At 42.4% G+C, this 15,464-nt stretch overlaps 2 protein-coding genes across 2 annotated transcripts; one reads left to right on the top strand and one right to left on the bottom strand.

Annotated features, from left to right (window-relative positions):
• Positions 1–1,620: 1,620 nt before the first annotated feature.
• On the bottom strand, positions 1,621–6,687 carry LOC132983533 (fucolectin-1-like). Its single transcript, XM_061049866.1, has 5 exons — positions 6,549–6,687; positions 5,273–5,558; positions 4,359–4,513; positions 3,495–3,780; positions 1,621–2,059 (listed from the first exon to the last, which is right to left on the bottom strand). The coding sequence occupies exons 1-5, from the start codon at positions 6,610–6,612 to the stop codon at positions 1,912–1,914; spliced, it is 939 nt and encodes a 312-aa protein (XP_060905849.1). The 5' UTR covers positions 6,613–6,687; the 3' UTR covers positions 1,621–1,911.
• A 3,922-nt stretch (positions 6,688–10,609) lies between these two features.
• On the top strand, positions 10,610–14,760 carry LOC132983167 (probable C-mannosyltransferase DPY19L1). The gene is made up of 4 exons (XM_061049398.1): positions 10,610–10,750; positions 10,835–11,009; positions 11,160–11,259; positions 14,757–14,760. The coding sequence occupies exons 1-4, from the start codon at positions 10,631–10,633 to the stop codon at positions 14,758–14,760; spliced, it is 399 nt and encodes a 132-aa protein (XP_060905381.1). The 5' UTR covers positions 10,610–10,630.
• The last annotated feature ends 704 nt before the right edge of the window (positions 14,761–15,464 follow it).

Raw genomic sequence — 15,464 nt, 5'->3', positions numbered from 1 at the left:
ATTATTTAATTATTAATATAAATTAGCAGTATTAATAATCTGAAGGAATAACAATGGGGCACCACCATGGAATCAGGGAATAATAACCAAATAACACAAATCAGTCTTGAATTTAATTAGTTAAATACCAATATAATGAATATTTAATAGATATCTAAATTTAAATAAGTGGAAGGCATGAATCCTAACCCTTGTGTGTGAGTGAGAAGAGATGGGGGAGGCAAAGAGAGAGAAAAAGCACGATGTGGTGAGGTCAAATGGGGACAAAATGGTGGACAAATAACAAAGTGAGCTCTGTGGCTTGGCCTTTGAAGCAGATAGAACTTCTCTGAGATAAGGTCAGTAGCTATAACTTAAACACCAGAAAGCCAGTGGTTGGACTTTGATTCAATGGCAGTTGCACTAGTCTTTCTGAGGGTGAAAGTAGTTAACTGAAGGTAAGCTAGCACAGCAGTGAATAAAACACACTGATATGTGAGCATGACAATCCAGCAATAATAAGAAAAATCTAGCAGCTTACAACAGATACTAAACAGGATGTGATGTTATGGCCCGTCAACAATAATGCACAATTATCAATTGTTATGAAAGGAACATTGCTAAAGCTATTTCTGCCCAGACAAAAGCCTCTTACTTGGGATCTCCTGGTGATCGGTGCAAAGGTAAGTGCACTGTGTCTGCAGCGCTCATGTCCAATTGCGTTCAACGACGTCGAAAAAATTAAACAATCATAACATCAATATTAGACTGATGAGTCTCTTATCATACTTAACTGTACCTGCTAATATACAACACGTACTTTTACCATTATTACTTACACTGTAGCTCTAAATACAAAACTACAATATATCCAGAATTCTGCTGCTCGCATTCTCAAACACTCCTGCACCTGTGACTACATCACCACCGTTCTTCATGACTTCCACTGGCTCCCCGAAACCCAGCATATCCACTTCAAAGTCCTCATCACCACTAGCATAGCCCTCCACAACCTGCCCCCCCTCCCCCACATTTCTGATCTCCCCTCTTACCTATCTGAGCCCCTCCACCGGCATACTCCACCTCTGCACTCTCAGGTCTACTGATACAAACCACTTGTACTTCCCATGCAGAACTAACCATCAGTCCTGGGGGGGACAAGGCCTTCTCCATTGCCACTCCCACACTCTGGAACTCACTCCCAAAAACCATCAGAGACCCCCCCCTCTCCACCTTCAAGAAGTCCCTAAAAACTCTCCTCTTCAACGTCTACAACCACTATCAAAACCTCTTATCATCCTCCTTTTCTTAGATTATTTCTTCTTTTTTTTGTTGTTCTTTGTTAAATGTTTTTGAGTATTCATTTATCTCATTCATTGTTGTTGTTGTTGCTCTGTTTGTCCCTATCCTTCTTCCTGCATCTCCCTTTATCCCACTTTCCAACCCCAAATCACTCAATAGACATCTTTTTGTCATGAGCCTGGTTTTGCTCGAGGTTTCTGCCTCTTAAAGGAAGTTTTTTCTTGTCACTTTGCTAAATGTTGCTTAGTGCTCATGATGGATTAATGTTGGGTCTTTGTACATAATATAATAATGAGTTTTACCTGCTCTGTTTGTAAAGTGTCTTGAGATCCGAGGTCACCTCGGCAGTGCTCAGGAAGTGAACTCCAGCTACCAGACCAATTTCCAGATTTGGTCCGGTTCCTGACCCAAGGCCCTACAGACTGAGCTACTTGCCGCCCACTATTGATTGATATCAGCGCTGACGGCAGCTTTGTCTACAAATGCATGGCAGTAAAACAAGATGCAATTGTCCTTTTACACAAATTTTATTATTTTCCATTGCAAACAATCAAAATTAAGCTAATAGTTTGATTCATGTGAGTTCAGTTGGTTAAATTTAGCTCGTTTTGGATAAAGTGAATCTTTATGCTAATCCAGGACGGAGCCATAAACCTCCACCTCGCACAGGGTCAGGTACTCCTTTCCAGGGATGAATACGTTCACATAGCGGCCATCCATCCCATTACATTGAAATTCAACAGTCGCTCCGGCGGGGATGTTATCCAGCACGGCGCATCTGACAAAAGAAAGACCAATCAAGACGTCGCATTCTTTAACACATAAGTACCATTTTTAAAAAATGTTCTCTGTTATAACTGTGAAACATGTGTAACTGCAGAACTTTTCCTAAATATTTATTTAATTTAGACTTAGACAACTTTATTTATCTCAGCGGGCAATTGGGTTCCACAGTCAACCCAGACCATGCATATATTTTAGGGCTGGGCAACAATTAAAAGTTTTAATCGCGTTAATCGCATGAGTTCCTGTGATTAATCGCGATTAATCGCATTGTTATACGCAAAATTCAATAATGTATTAAAAAGTAGTGTATAGCGCACTTTTATTGTAAATGTACTTCTCAACTTAAACAATGTAATCAAAGCAAATAAATACAAAACTAAAGCTTATTGCATTCGTTGCAGTCTGGACGCAGAGTGGTGTGGGTCTCCTCTCTGCTCTCTGACTGCAGCTGGGTCTGCTGCGCGAGGCTACACTGACAGCCTGTGAGTGGTTTTGGAAGGGTGAGGGGCTCACGGCAGCACCCGCTGCTTGTTGAGGACAGTAACTGCAGAGCAATACGTACTTTCACGTCAGTTTCTTACACCAAAAAAGTCTCCAATAACACCAGAAAAAGTTGTTAGATTTGTCACTAGTAGCTGTTGACAAAAAAAACCCACCAAGGGGGTTTGGAAAGTCGCCAGATTTCGCGAGAAAGTCGCCAAGTTGGCAACACTCTTTCCTCTTTCCTGTGAGCGCCGCAGCAGACATGTGCAGAAGTAAGCAACATACGAGGCTCGTTCACGATGGAATTTTACAAAATAAAAGCCAGTGAGCAACAGACTTTTACAATAAGAAAATAAATAATAAAAACTGCGTCAATGCGAGATTAAATAATTGTCGGCGATAATTAATTAATGAGTTAACGCAAAAATGACGCGTTAACGTGCCCAGCCCTAATATATTTACAAACAAACAACAGAAGAAGATTAATCAGAGACAACAAACAATCAGTATTTCAGTAGTACTGTACATACAGGCCCCTGGAGCAGAAGAAAAAATGTGTGCTCAAACAGGCCGTTGGGAGATTTTCCCTTCATGACATCACAAAGTAACCCCTCCCCATGGTGGGTGACACTCCCACAGCTAGGTTTGTTCTGCTCTCTGAGTCTGCCTTCTCACAGTAAACAAAAGGACATGGAGCGAGAAACCCAGAGCCACCCACGCCCTTCCAGAGGGGGGCGTGGTCAGACATTCAAAGCTACAGAAACACAAACAGCCTATTCTGAGCAGGGCTGAAATAGAGTGGTTTATAGGCATGATCAAATACAGGATCAGAATGGATTTAGAACAAGAAACTTCACAGACATGTTTTGGGGAGCTCTGAGACTTAAACTGGTTGAAGAGGAGAATAGCATGTGACCTTTAAGTGAACAGGGTGAACACTATACCTTGAGTTGTTGTTGCCATTGTTTTCAAGTGAGTCTCCAATGCGCAGCTCGGCTCCATTCAGTTCTTGATAGAAACGAAGATCTTTGCGGTTGGTTATCTTAACAGAATCCACTTTATGGGTTTTAAGCAAATCAAGTCGCCACCAGGGGTCGAAGTTGATGTCTGTGTGAGAGCAGGACCCGTGGTCCCAATTGTTGTCGTTATTCCCATCAATAGCAAAGTATGCGTCGCCTATTGCATACAATGATGACTGTGAGGCTTTTCCTTTGAGCGCCAGGTTATCTCCTGTAAAATAAAATGCAAGCACTTATAAATATGTTTGTTCTTCTGTGTTTTAATCACTATGAGGTCACAACACTGTTTTTTTTTTTTTTTTTTAAATACACACTCATCACCACTAACATAGCCCTCCACAACCTGCCCCCCCTTCCCCACATTTCTGATCTCCCCCTTACTTATCTGAGCCCCTCCAAGGGCATACTCCACCCCTGCACTCTCAGGTCTACTGATGCAAACCACTTGTACTTCCCATTTAAAAAAAAATAAAAAATACATCTGCAAAGCAACTTGTCATATATCAGACACAATTTCCACAACATTTCCATTCTGAAATGTCCTCAATTCTGAAAGATTTCTGTGTGGGAGGGATGGAGACCACCACATGTGCCTGTTTCTAACATCATATAAAGTCATAACTGATGTGTATCCATTCCAACATACTGGTAATGCTGGGTCTTTGTTGAGCAGCCAATCACAATCAAGTATCCAACCAGATTGAGGTATGAACTTAAATGTTTAGATACATGCTTGAACAGAATGACTTTAACTTATTTAAAATAGAACTGTATGGCTTAAATCCTCACCTGTCGGGGCATGGTACCCGTAAACCTCCACTTCACAGAGCGTAAGATACCTGTTAGCACCGGGTAGAACGATTGTCACATAACGTCCACTGATACGAGTGCTTGGAGTCAGGGTGTGCGAGCTGCCTGCAGGGATGTGAGATATTGTTCCAGCCCTGAAACAGACACACAAACACGTTAAAATGATCATTATCGGGGCGCTGGTGGTGCAGTGGTTGGTGCGCGCGCCTCTTGTATGGAGGCTATGGTCCTCCATGCGGGCGGCCCAGGTTCGAATCCGGCCTGTGGCTCCTTTACCGCATGTCATTCCCTACTCTCTCTCCCTGACTTCCAGCGCTATCCACTGTCCTGTCTCTCCATTAAAGGCACAAAAAGCCCAAAAATAATTTTTAAAAAAAAAAAGATCATTATCTACCTGTGATGTGTCAAGGTCAGATAACAAGTCTGTTAAAACATCATATAATGTAAAATAATAATAATAATAATCATTTCATTTATATAGCACTTTTCAAGACAGATTCACCAAGTGCTTCCACAGACAACATTGATTGTTCCAAAGCTGAGGAGCCAGTAGAGCAAATGGTCGATCACCCTTTGACCTTGGTCTGGACTGTGGAACTGCTGGGAGGCCTAAACCTGCAGATCTCAGAGGCTGTTTTGGGTGCTAAGGAGCGAGGAGTTCATTGATGTAGTCTGGTGCCTGCATGCATGGCCATGAAAAGCCTATAAGTAATACGTAACATTTTAAAATGGATACTAAAAGAAACGGGTAACCAATGCAAAGAGGATAAAACTAGGGTTTTGTTGGCGAGGCTTTTCTAGTAACGCGTCTCTATGTGATCGGCCCTGACTGTGCAGATGCTACCTCTAGGCTATTGCAGTATGAGGTTTTCAGTAGCTTTAATATCACTCACAGTGGGTTTGCAGCACCATTGTCTTGTAAGTTGTTGCCTATGTGAACCTCAGCCCCATTGAGCCTCTGTGCACAGCAGTCTCCTCTGTTGGTGATGACGACGGAGGTGACGATGTAGCTGTCCAGCAGGTCCACTCTCCACCAGGGGTTGTCCATTTCTATAGTGTGAGTGCATGAACCAGCGTCGAAGTTTGATTCACGGTTTCCATCGATTGCACTGGAGGCATCCCCAAAGTTATGCTCATAGCGATGCGACTGAGTTGCTTTGCCACGCAAGGCCACATTTTCTGTTGAGGAAATTATTTATAGATGTATATTAAATAGAATCAGAATCAGCTTTATTGACCGTATGCTTAAACACACACAAGGAATGTGTCTTCGGTAACTGTGCTCTCAATGTGCAAAAGAATAACATTAAATATAAACATTTAAGGAAAAAACAATATATACAAAGCTAAATAAGATACTACTGTAGTTGTGAGTAGTGCAAAAAATGCTGATATGAAATATATGCTATTATGTAACAGATGATTATTTTACTTGAGCTAAAGTTCTTACAGTATGTACATAAGCAGTATTCATGGAAATAGCTTCATGATGTCAGATTCCTACTCACTAAAAGGAAGTTTTCCCCAACAATGAACATTAAAATTTGTGATTATAGTATTTTTTTGTTTATTTTCCACCTGTCTTAAATAAGTTTGATTGGTTGTCTATTTCTCACTTGAAGGAGTGGAAATGAAGGGAGCAGACAGTTTCCCGCTCCAAACTTAAACACAGTTAACCCTTTAACGATTTAGTTAGAACTGGTACTAGTGTTGTAGTAAAGACCACAGTAACCAAAACCAAGACATACCCGAGACCAGAGTGCTCAGAGACCAAGACAAGACCAAGACCAAGACAGGATGAGATGAAGACAAGGCCAAGATCATAAATATCAATGAAAAAATCATCATCTTGTGTGCAGCGGCGGGTGTGTCACTCATTTAGACCACAACATTGGGAAGGTTGAAGCCGGCATTCTTCCTTCTCGTCACAGTGCTGACGTGGAAATGTAGCTGATCAGTGGTGGTCTTGATTTAAAATCCAGAGTCCACCCAGTCTGAGACCGAGACAAGACCGGGTAAAAATACTTTTGGTTCCGAGACAAGGCCGAGACCTTCTACTACAATACTAAGTGGTACTATGGATTAGTATGAGAACTAGAATAGAGAGAACTCATTCAGTTTACCAACAATAAAGAGAATACCGTTATTATCACATTACAGTATACTTACTATAATTTCTGGCTGAGCACATTCCCAAGAGGGTCAGCAAAAGAAATAACAAAACGTACTTCATTGTTCTGGATGAGACAGAAAAGAGAGAACAATTTTCAGTAAAGTGTCTTGAGATAACATTTGTAATGAGTTGGCACTTTAGAAAAAAAGGATGCCCTGTTGCTTCAGGGCTCTGCATCCAAATTAAGGGCGTTTTCACATTAGGCTCGATTGCCCCCTTCCCCCGCTCATCTACGTTAAACACTTGCTTATTCACACAGTCTGATACAGCAGGTGGCAGTATGCACACAGTTGGTTTGCAAATCCACCAAAAAGCTGAAAAAAGAAGAAGCAACCATGGCAACCAATCATGTACTGAGTCCATCCTGCTAGCTGTGGATGTTTTTGTTATTTCTGGGACCCCAACAATGACCTTCTTATTACTTCCACATCTATTGTGAGGCTCAGAGGATGAAACAGGTCTGTGCCACTCAGGTATGTACCACCCATACAGTGGTTTTTGGAGCAACACAAGACTTTTTGAATGACATCACAGTGGTCCACTTCCTTGTTTGATTACAGTTTCATTCAAATCTACCGCGGACCGTGATCGAGTACACATGAATCATGCCCGAGACCACCTCTTCCAGGGGACTCGGGCACAGTACCCCAGTATGGTAAAAGTATGGTACGTTTGTGTTCACACTGATTAAATGACCGGACATTGGGGTAGAGCGTACTCGGATCTTGGCCAGGGTATCTGTTGCACCAGGCACTGGGTCACTGACCCTTTTTAAACGTTGTGCCTGCCTCACTCCAGGTTTGTGCCGACACTTTGCTGTAAACACATTTTAAATGCCCAATTCTTACTATTTTGTCCCACATACTCTTCCTTCTTCCAGTCTACCAACAGAGAAATACAAAACATTTTCAGAAAGTATTTTATTAGTGCCTTTCTCATACCTAAGAAATTACAGTTTCAAGCTCAGGTTTTAAAATATAATGAAGAATATGTTAAGTCAGTAACTCTTAAAGTACATTTTCAGTATTTATATGCATCGTACTAGTTGCAGTAATGAATACTTAAAAGAGATGAGAAATGCAAAATGAAACATTTACCCTTTGGTATTTCCCTGGAGTCCAACAATGCAACTCTTCCCCAGGCAGAGATGTGTGTGTGTGTGTGTGTGTGTGTGTGTGTGTGTGTGTGTGCAGACTAGTCTTACACGTATCCATAATATAAATACCCTAAAAGCCAATCACATCACATCATGGAGTCTACTCCCATGAAGATAAATCACACTCCTCTTCCGGTCATCTGGACTCGAGATCATCTAAGGACACGCAAACGATGGCAGTCATGTGATTCCTAATTATAAATAAATACACAACTGCATTAATCCAACTGTTGTGACAGTCTCTGCCTTCCCTCTAACAGTCAGGCTTTTACTAATACGTTCTGTCTCTCCTGTTCCTAAAGCAGAATCTGTAAGTCAGATGCAGAGTAAATAACAGTGAACCAGGACTTTGGCTTAACACACAAACATTAGCTGTTACACTTAAGAGCCTTTCAGATAGTATGCGGTGTGCACTGCGCTTGCGGGTAGGGCGCAGAGCAGAGGGGGAGTGCGCAAATCAGCTACGCAAGTCGCTTGGTGACCGAAACGATAGTCAGAACAATAGCTCAATAGCATTGTACACCAGCACAATGTATGTGTCCACTATTCAGTAGAAAGCTACGACCTTTCTTCTGCTGAGAAGGAGGAGATGAACAGAAAAGAAGAAGAGGGTGTGGCTTCATGAAAGCCTCAGGGCGCGACAGGATGTGGGAGCGTTTAGGCTCGTTCAGGTGCTGCAGCTCTATAACGACCGCTTCACGAACACGCCACACATTTCTGCTGCTGTTTTAAACACACCTGGTACGCCCAAACTGTTGGACATGTCTTCACAAACTAGAGTTCTCTGTCTGATGTCCTGGTAGGTCTGTAAACTAGAGCTCAGGAAAGTGGGACAACGCTTGTTGTGATCTGATCTTCCCTCCTATTGGACACTTGGAGGTGACGTCACGGAGCGCTGCGCCAAAGTTGAAAATATTGAACTTCCTCGCAGCGTGCTCAGACGGCAAGCACAAACTGTGGGGCGCAGTACCCTCAGGCGTAAAAACGGCATTAACAAACTGAGAAAAAGACAAAGGTACAATGTGATGATTTATCTTCCCGGGTCGAGGAACTACCCTTCCCACAATCCATTGCGATTGATACCGCTTCTTAGTCGTTGTTATAGTGTTTATACTGTTAATACAAGTGTTGTACTATCTTGTAGTTTGTGTTGTTGAATATATGAATTACATTCGTTATTCATACGTTCCTAACCTGAGTAACATCACCCATCACTTCCTGCAGGGGGCTCCGGAGGCTCATCAGAGGCCGCCGCCATGCTGGAAATGTCAGCCTAACAACAGGTTGAGACCTGGATCTGAGGAGGGTTTTAAGCATTATGACAAACAGTTACATCCTGCGCACCTGTCAATCACGTCAGCTATGCGCCTTATTGGGAAAACTCTTATCATTCATAAAATCAAAACGGATGACTCAAAAAATTCAGTAAAACTGTGTAAACAGCAATGGTTGCATCACATGGATTATGTGTGTGTGTTTCCAGACAAACCGATAACACTCGATTTCATCTCAGACTTTAACCCATGAAGGTTGCCAATAAAAACATTGGCAGTAAACCTTTTCTGACCTTTTCTGGGACACAGAAAATAAGCATTGTCGACCAGTAACTCTGGGACTACTGCAGTGGGAATTATTGAACACTTTGGTTAACTTTCGTACTTTGTTTGTACGGACTGAGTTAACCTTTAAGCGTTGCCTGATGTCCTTCCAGGTTCCCATAGACTGTAAATATTAATTGTTCAATCAGTAAGCTCTGTAGTGAGTGAAATGATCAAGTGACCTTACTATATGATCAGACATTAAGGAAACATGCTATGTTGAAGTGCTGGCTTCTCTGACAACAATGCAGCAGCCAGTATGTCCTCCTTCTAACTTTAGATTCTGGTCCTGAATGCTCTGGATTTGTTTGGATCAGAGAAGGTAGGCGGTTTTAAGGCACCCCCACACAGCCGTTTTGGACGCCCCTCGGTTTGCCAGATATGAGAGCAGTTATCAGGTCAAACTAACAGGTGTTGCAGCGATGGAAGCAGGCAAGAGAACTGGTTCAGATAGAAGTGATTGTACCCGATCTAAAAAGCCTCTGCATGTTTCTAATAAGCTCCACGAGCAGAAACGTGCTCAAACTAGGATCAATATTGGAGATGCTTTTGAAAAATGGAGAGAGGTTAGAACGCAGAAAGGTTTACAGGCCGATGCAGAGCTGGCTAAACACTGAAGCTTCAGTGTCCACCACATGGCAACCTGCGTGAGCATTGACTCTAGAGAGGAGGGGGCGGGGGGAGACAGCTCTCTACAATGTTTTGCATTTGGACTACAGTACCCACTTTAAACACTAGGTATCAGAGTTACATACTGCTCCTTTAAGTCTTTTTTTTCTACAGTGAAATCACTCATAGCTTGTCTTTGTCAGCCTTTTCTCCCGACTGCTTCATGTCACTTCACTCACACAATACCCTGAGCGGGAAAATGTGGACATGTCCATCCACCAGCCGATAGTTTCCTGAGTTTCACACATAATTGCTTAAATGCGTCTTCACGGCTCAGTGAGTAAAACTGCAGAGACCCAAGGGTGTCCTCCGTCCTCATAGGGGAAGATCAAAGCATCAGGCAGATCTGGCTATACTGTCTGTCTGTGAAATGTAGCTGTTCTTCCCCGTTCACATCAGTTTCAGTTAAAGGGGAGACGCTTCTGAAAGATCAGAGCTTCACTGATAGTTAAACTTGTGATTTCATTATAACATGTCTTAAATACGTGATTCTGATTGGACAGTAACGCATAGCAACCGTCTGCTATCCCTTGTAGCAGTCCTTAGTTAGTGCTCTGCAATTAATCGAGTTTCAACTTCAATTACGAGTTCAGCTTCCAGTAGGTTTTTGTCATGTGTGGTAAATGTGGTAAAAGTGTTTGTTGTTATTCTGCAGATGGTGTACCACAGTCTGCAGCTGGTGGCCTTCACGGTCTTAGCCGTCCTCATCATGCGACTGAAGCTCTTCCTCACGCCCCACATGTGCATCATGGCCTCACTCATCTGCTCCAAACAGGTCAGTCTCTTGGCTCAAACAAAGGCAGTGATAAAAAATAAACACCAACACTAATATTCCCTCCCTCTCTGCTCGCTCTGTCAGCTGTTTGGCTGGATCGGGGAGAAGTTCAAACACCAGGCTGTCGTGTTTGTAATCTTAGCCATCATGGCCATACAAGGTGTAGCCAACCTGCAGGCTCAGTGGGCCGTCATCGGAGAGTTCAGCAACCTGCCACAGGAGGAGCTGCTGGACTGGATCCAGGAAAACTCCCAGCCTGGTAAGTGAAGTAAACTCTGAGTCCCCCTCAGTCTATAACGTGGACATTAGAACAGCCAGCAGATACAGGAAGGAGAAGAACTGGAGACAATTCCATTCAACATTTATTTCACTTTTGTCCCTGTGTCTGTTTTGTGTGTGATTGATGCAGATTCTGTGTTTGCTGGCGCCATGCCCACCATGGCTAGCGTGAAGCTTTCGACAGGTCGGCCCATCGTCAACCACCCCCACTATGAAGACGCTGGTCTCAGGTCAGTGCTTTGTGACTCTTGTGCATACATAAGGGACACAAAATCTATGCTTTCTCGTCTTTCCCTTTGCATTCAGGACAAGTTACGGTAACACTTTATATCAAGGTGCTTGGAATAAGTTGTAATTAATAGGTAATAAGTCACTTATAAGATGTTATAAGACCTTATTAGATCCTTATTAACACAAATAAGACTATATAAGTGTTAATAGAGGCATAATTAAAACCTTTATTATGTCTTACAAGAAACTTATAGGCTCTTATTAGAAACTTACTGGTACTGGATCTAAAGTGGGAACACTACTTATAAAGATTAATAAATACTTTATTATGCACTTATTAAGAGCTAATAAAGCTCCTCTGCAGGTACTGGATCTAAAGTGGGAACACTACTTATAAAGGTTAATAAATACTTTATTATGCAGTTATTAACAGCTCAGTGGGAACAGGGTCCAACTTTAAATTAAACACAGAAACAAAAAGGAGGTCTATTGAACTTCCACTCAAACAGTTTAAAAAAAAAAAAATACTACTACAAATACAAGTATTATCTTTAACGTTAACTGTAAACAACATTATGAAAACATTTGGTGTGTCATAGCTACCAACATATCTGATCAAATTCAGGGGAAAAGCATAGTTGTTTTTAACCCATGTTACTGTAAATAAAGTGTTGAAGGTGGACAAACATCAGAAGACTAGGACACCTGGAGCCCAAGGTCTGAATACCAGTCAATCAATCAATCAATCAATCAATCAACTTTTATTTGTATAGCGTCAACTCATAACAAGTGTTATCTCGAGACACTTTACAAGAAGCAGGTAAAATACTTTACTCATTGTCTGTTAACATTACAAAAGAGCAGGTAAAAAGACCTTACTCATTGTTATGTTACAAAAAGCAGGTAAAAGACCTGACTTACAGTCAAGAGGCACACACAGGAATACATTTTCAAACTTTGTATATAAGGAACACAAATATTGCAGGTATAGAATTTACTAATGCAATTAACAACTTAATTAATAAAGTGTGCACATGAAATAAAACAAACATTTGAAGTGTCTAAGCCCAGTCTTTTTCGTTGGGTTTCAATCCAGTTGTGTGTTTCTGTTTAATCTGTGCTTCTGTGCTCTATGAAGTAGCGAAGGAAGTTCTTCCTTAGAAGAAACAGTCTTCTTAATCCCACTTGAGGTCTCGAAGGTTGGGCTCACTATCCAGTTAGCTGCTCACAGTTCTATGGTGGATGCTCTTGTCGATGGATGGTCTACTGGATGAGCCCAAAATCAATCAATCAATCAATCAACTTTTATTTGTATTGCGTCAACTCATAACAAGTGTTATCTCGAGACACTTTACAAGAAGCAGGTAAAATACCTTACTCATTGTCTGTTAACATTACAAAAGAGCAGGTAAAAGACCTTACTCATTGTTATGTTACAAAAAGCAGGTAAAGGACCTTACTTATTGCTATGTTACAAAGATCCGGCCTATCCATCATGAGCACTTTAGCAAAGCAGCAAAAGTTACAGTGGTAAGAAAAAACTGCCTTATTAAAAGGCAGAAATCTTCGGCCGGATCCCCGGCTCATGACGAAACAGTCTTCACAGGCCTAGACTGCGCCGGGCTTGGAAAGGGATAGGGGGAGAGATGGGATAAGATGCAGGAAGAGGGATAGAGAGCAAGGGGGTGGGGGGAGGTAGACCGTCCATCAGCAATCCGGTGGGGAGGGGAGGGGGTGTGGGGGGTTGTTCTGGCAGGCCGCCAACCCACGATCCGGTGGGGAGGGGGTAGTGGTGGGGTGGGGGTTGTTCTGGCAAGCCGTCAACCGATGATCTTGAGGAGCCTAGGGGAGCTCAAGAGCTCCCAGGAAAGTAGGTGGTTAGTGACTGAGATTTATAGATAGATACATGCAGTAATATGATGTACTGTATATGCAGAGAGAGAGAGAGAGAGAGAGAGAGAGAGAGGGGAGCTCAAGGTGCCAGTTCCCCCGGTAGTCTAAGCCTATAGCAGCATAACTAAGAGCTGGTCTACACCAGCACCAGCCCTAACTATAAGATTTATCAAAAAGGAAAGTTTTAAGTCTAATCTTAAAAATACAGACTGTGTCTGCCTCCCGGACCCCGGCTGGAAGGCGGTTCCAGAGGAGAGGAGCCCAATAACTGAAGGCTTTACCCCCCATAGTACACTTGGAGACTGTAGGTACCACCAGCAGGCCTGCACTCCGGGACCGCAACGCTCTCAAGGGACAGTACGGCACTAGTAGCTCCTTAAGATAAGATGGTGCCTGGCCATTTAGAGCTTTGTAGGTGAGAAGAAGGATCTTGAATTCTATTCTAGACTGTATAGGGAGCCAGTGCAGAGAAGCCAGGACAGGAGTAATGTGGTCCCATTTCCTGGTTCTGGTCAGTACACGAGCTGCAGCATTCTGGACCCGTTGAAGAGTCTTTAGAGATTTGCCAGAGCACCCTGACAAAAGAGAGTTACAATAATCCAGTCTGGAGGTAACAAATGCATGAACTAGTTTTTCTGCATCACTTTGCGACAGGATATTCCTGATCTTGGATATATTACGAAGGTGAAAGTAGGCTGTTCTTGAAACTTGACTGATGTGAGAGCTAAAAGACATATCTTGATCAAAAATAACTCCTAGATTCCTAACAGTGGTGCTAGATGCCAGGCTGATGTCATTAAGGACAGTCACATCACTAGAAAAAGTCTCTCTGAGGTTCTTAAGGCCTAGCACAATAACTGAGTTCTTGTGTTCGATCTTTTCAAATCGTATCGCTCTGCCTTGGTGTCTAAACTGAAGAAGTTCTCACACAGCAGAAAGATTTTCTTCTTTAAGGCTCAGTGTGTAAGATTTAACAGATCAGTAAGAGGATTAGCAGTAGAGGGCGCTGGTGGTGTAGTGGTTAGTGCGTGCGCCCCATGTACAGAGGCTTCAGTCCTCCCACTGGGCGGCCCGACTCATCCGACCTGTGGCTCCTTTACCACATTCCCCACACTCTCATTTTCCCTGTTTTTTGACTCTATCCACCGTCCTATCTCGAAATAAAAAGCCCAAAAGTACATAAAATATTAATGAATAATCACCTGAAAATAAGAGTCTCGTGTTTTCGTGACCTTAGAACAAGCTTTATATTTCTGCAGAGATAGCTGGTCCCCTTTGGAGTGTGCATTACACAATATTCACACGGCGGCCATTTTCTGCTGACGTCATGAACAAGGTCAAAGATCAACTAGTGTTGAAGTGTATGTTTGTGTGTGTGTTGTCTCCTTGTTACTCAGATAAACAAGGAGATCCGACGAATTGTAATCATTTCACCACTTCTGAATGAATCAGAAAATCAGATGGGACAAAAAAGGCCATGATGCACATGTGGGGTGTGAGGAAGAGCTTCAGTCGCATGATTTTTTTCTGTTTCTAGTGGCAGAACATAGTAAAAGAAAGTTGTTGATTTCCCCCTGATGTGCTGTGTCATTACATTTTCTAGATAGCCAAATACTTGTTTTGTAAAATTCTGATGTACAGCCTTTAAAAGGCTTTTTATTAGGGCCCGAGCACGAACCGTGCGAGGACCCTCTTGAAACCCTAGGAATTATTATTTTTCTTCTTCCTCCACTTTAAACGCAATGTTTTGAGGGCCTGAACATGCACAAAAACTCACCAAACTTTCCACGGTCATCAGGTCTCGCGAAAAATTAGATATTTTGGTGGTTTCGTAAAAGAATTTCACAAAATGGCTCAGTGGCGCCCCCTTGAAATTTTCAAAATTGCCTCCCCCTAGAGGGTTTTTTCACGTACACTCACGAAAATTGGTACACATATTAAGCTTCTCGGGACAGACTAAAAATCCTCTTGCGGCGTTTCAAAAAACCCGACAGGAAGTCCACGAATTCAAGTTGAATTTCACAAAAATGGCCCAAAATCGCAGATTTCAGCCTTCTCATTTGAAGGATCTTGTCCGAGGGCGCTCATCCGATCGGCACAAACTCAGTGTCAGTGCGTTCTAGACATGCTCAGCATATCTCGTTGTGCTCCACACGTTATTTCGTCAAAGGGCATGGCCATGGCGTGCATTAGAACTTTTTTGTGCGTTTTGGCAACTTGCCAAAAAAGTAAATGCTTATATCTCAGCTATGCAGTATTCAATCATATTACAATTTCTCATGCATGATACGGGACCCGTCCTGAACACATC

Source organism: Labrus mixtus, chromosome 11 (assembly GCF_963584025.1).
Source record: "Labrus mixtus chromosome 11, fLabMix1.1, whole genome shotgun sequence".
NCBI classification, from domain to species: Eukaryota; Metazoa; Chordata; class Actinopteri; order Labriformes; family Labridae; genus Labrus; species Labrus mixtus.
This window is presented reverse-complemented; position numbering and strand designations above follow the sequence as displayed.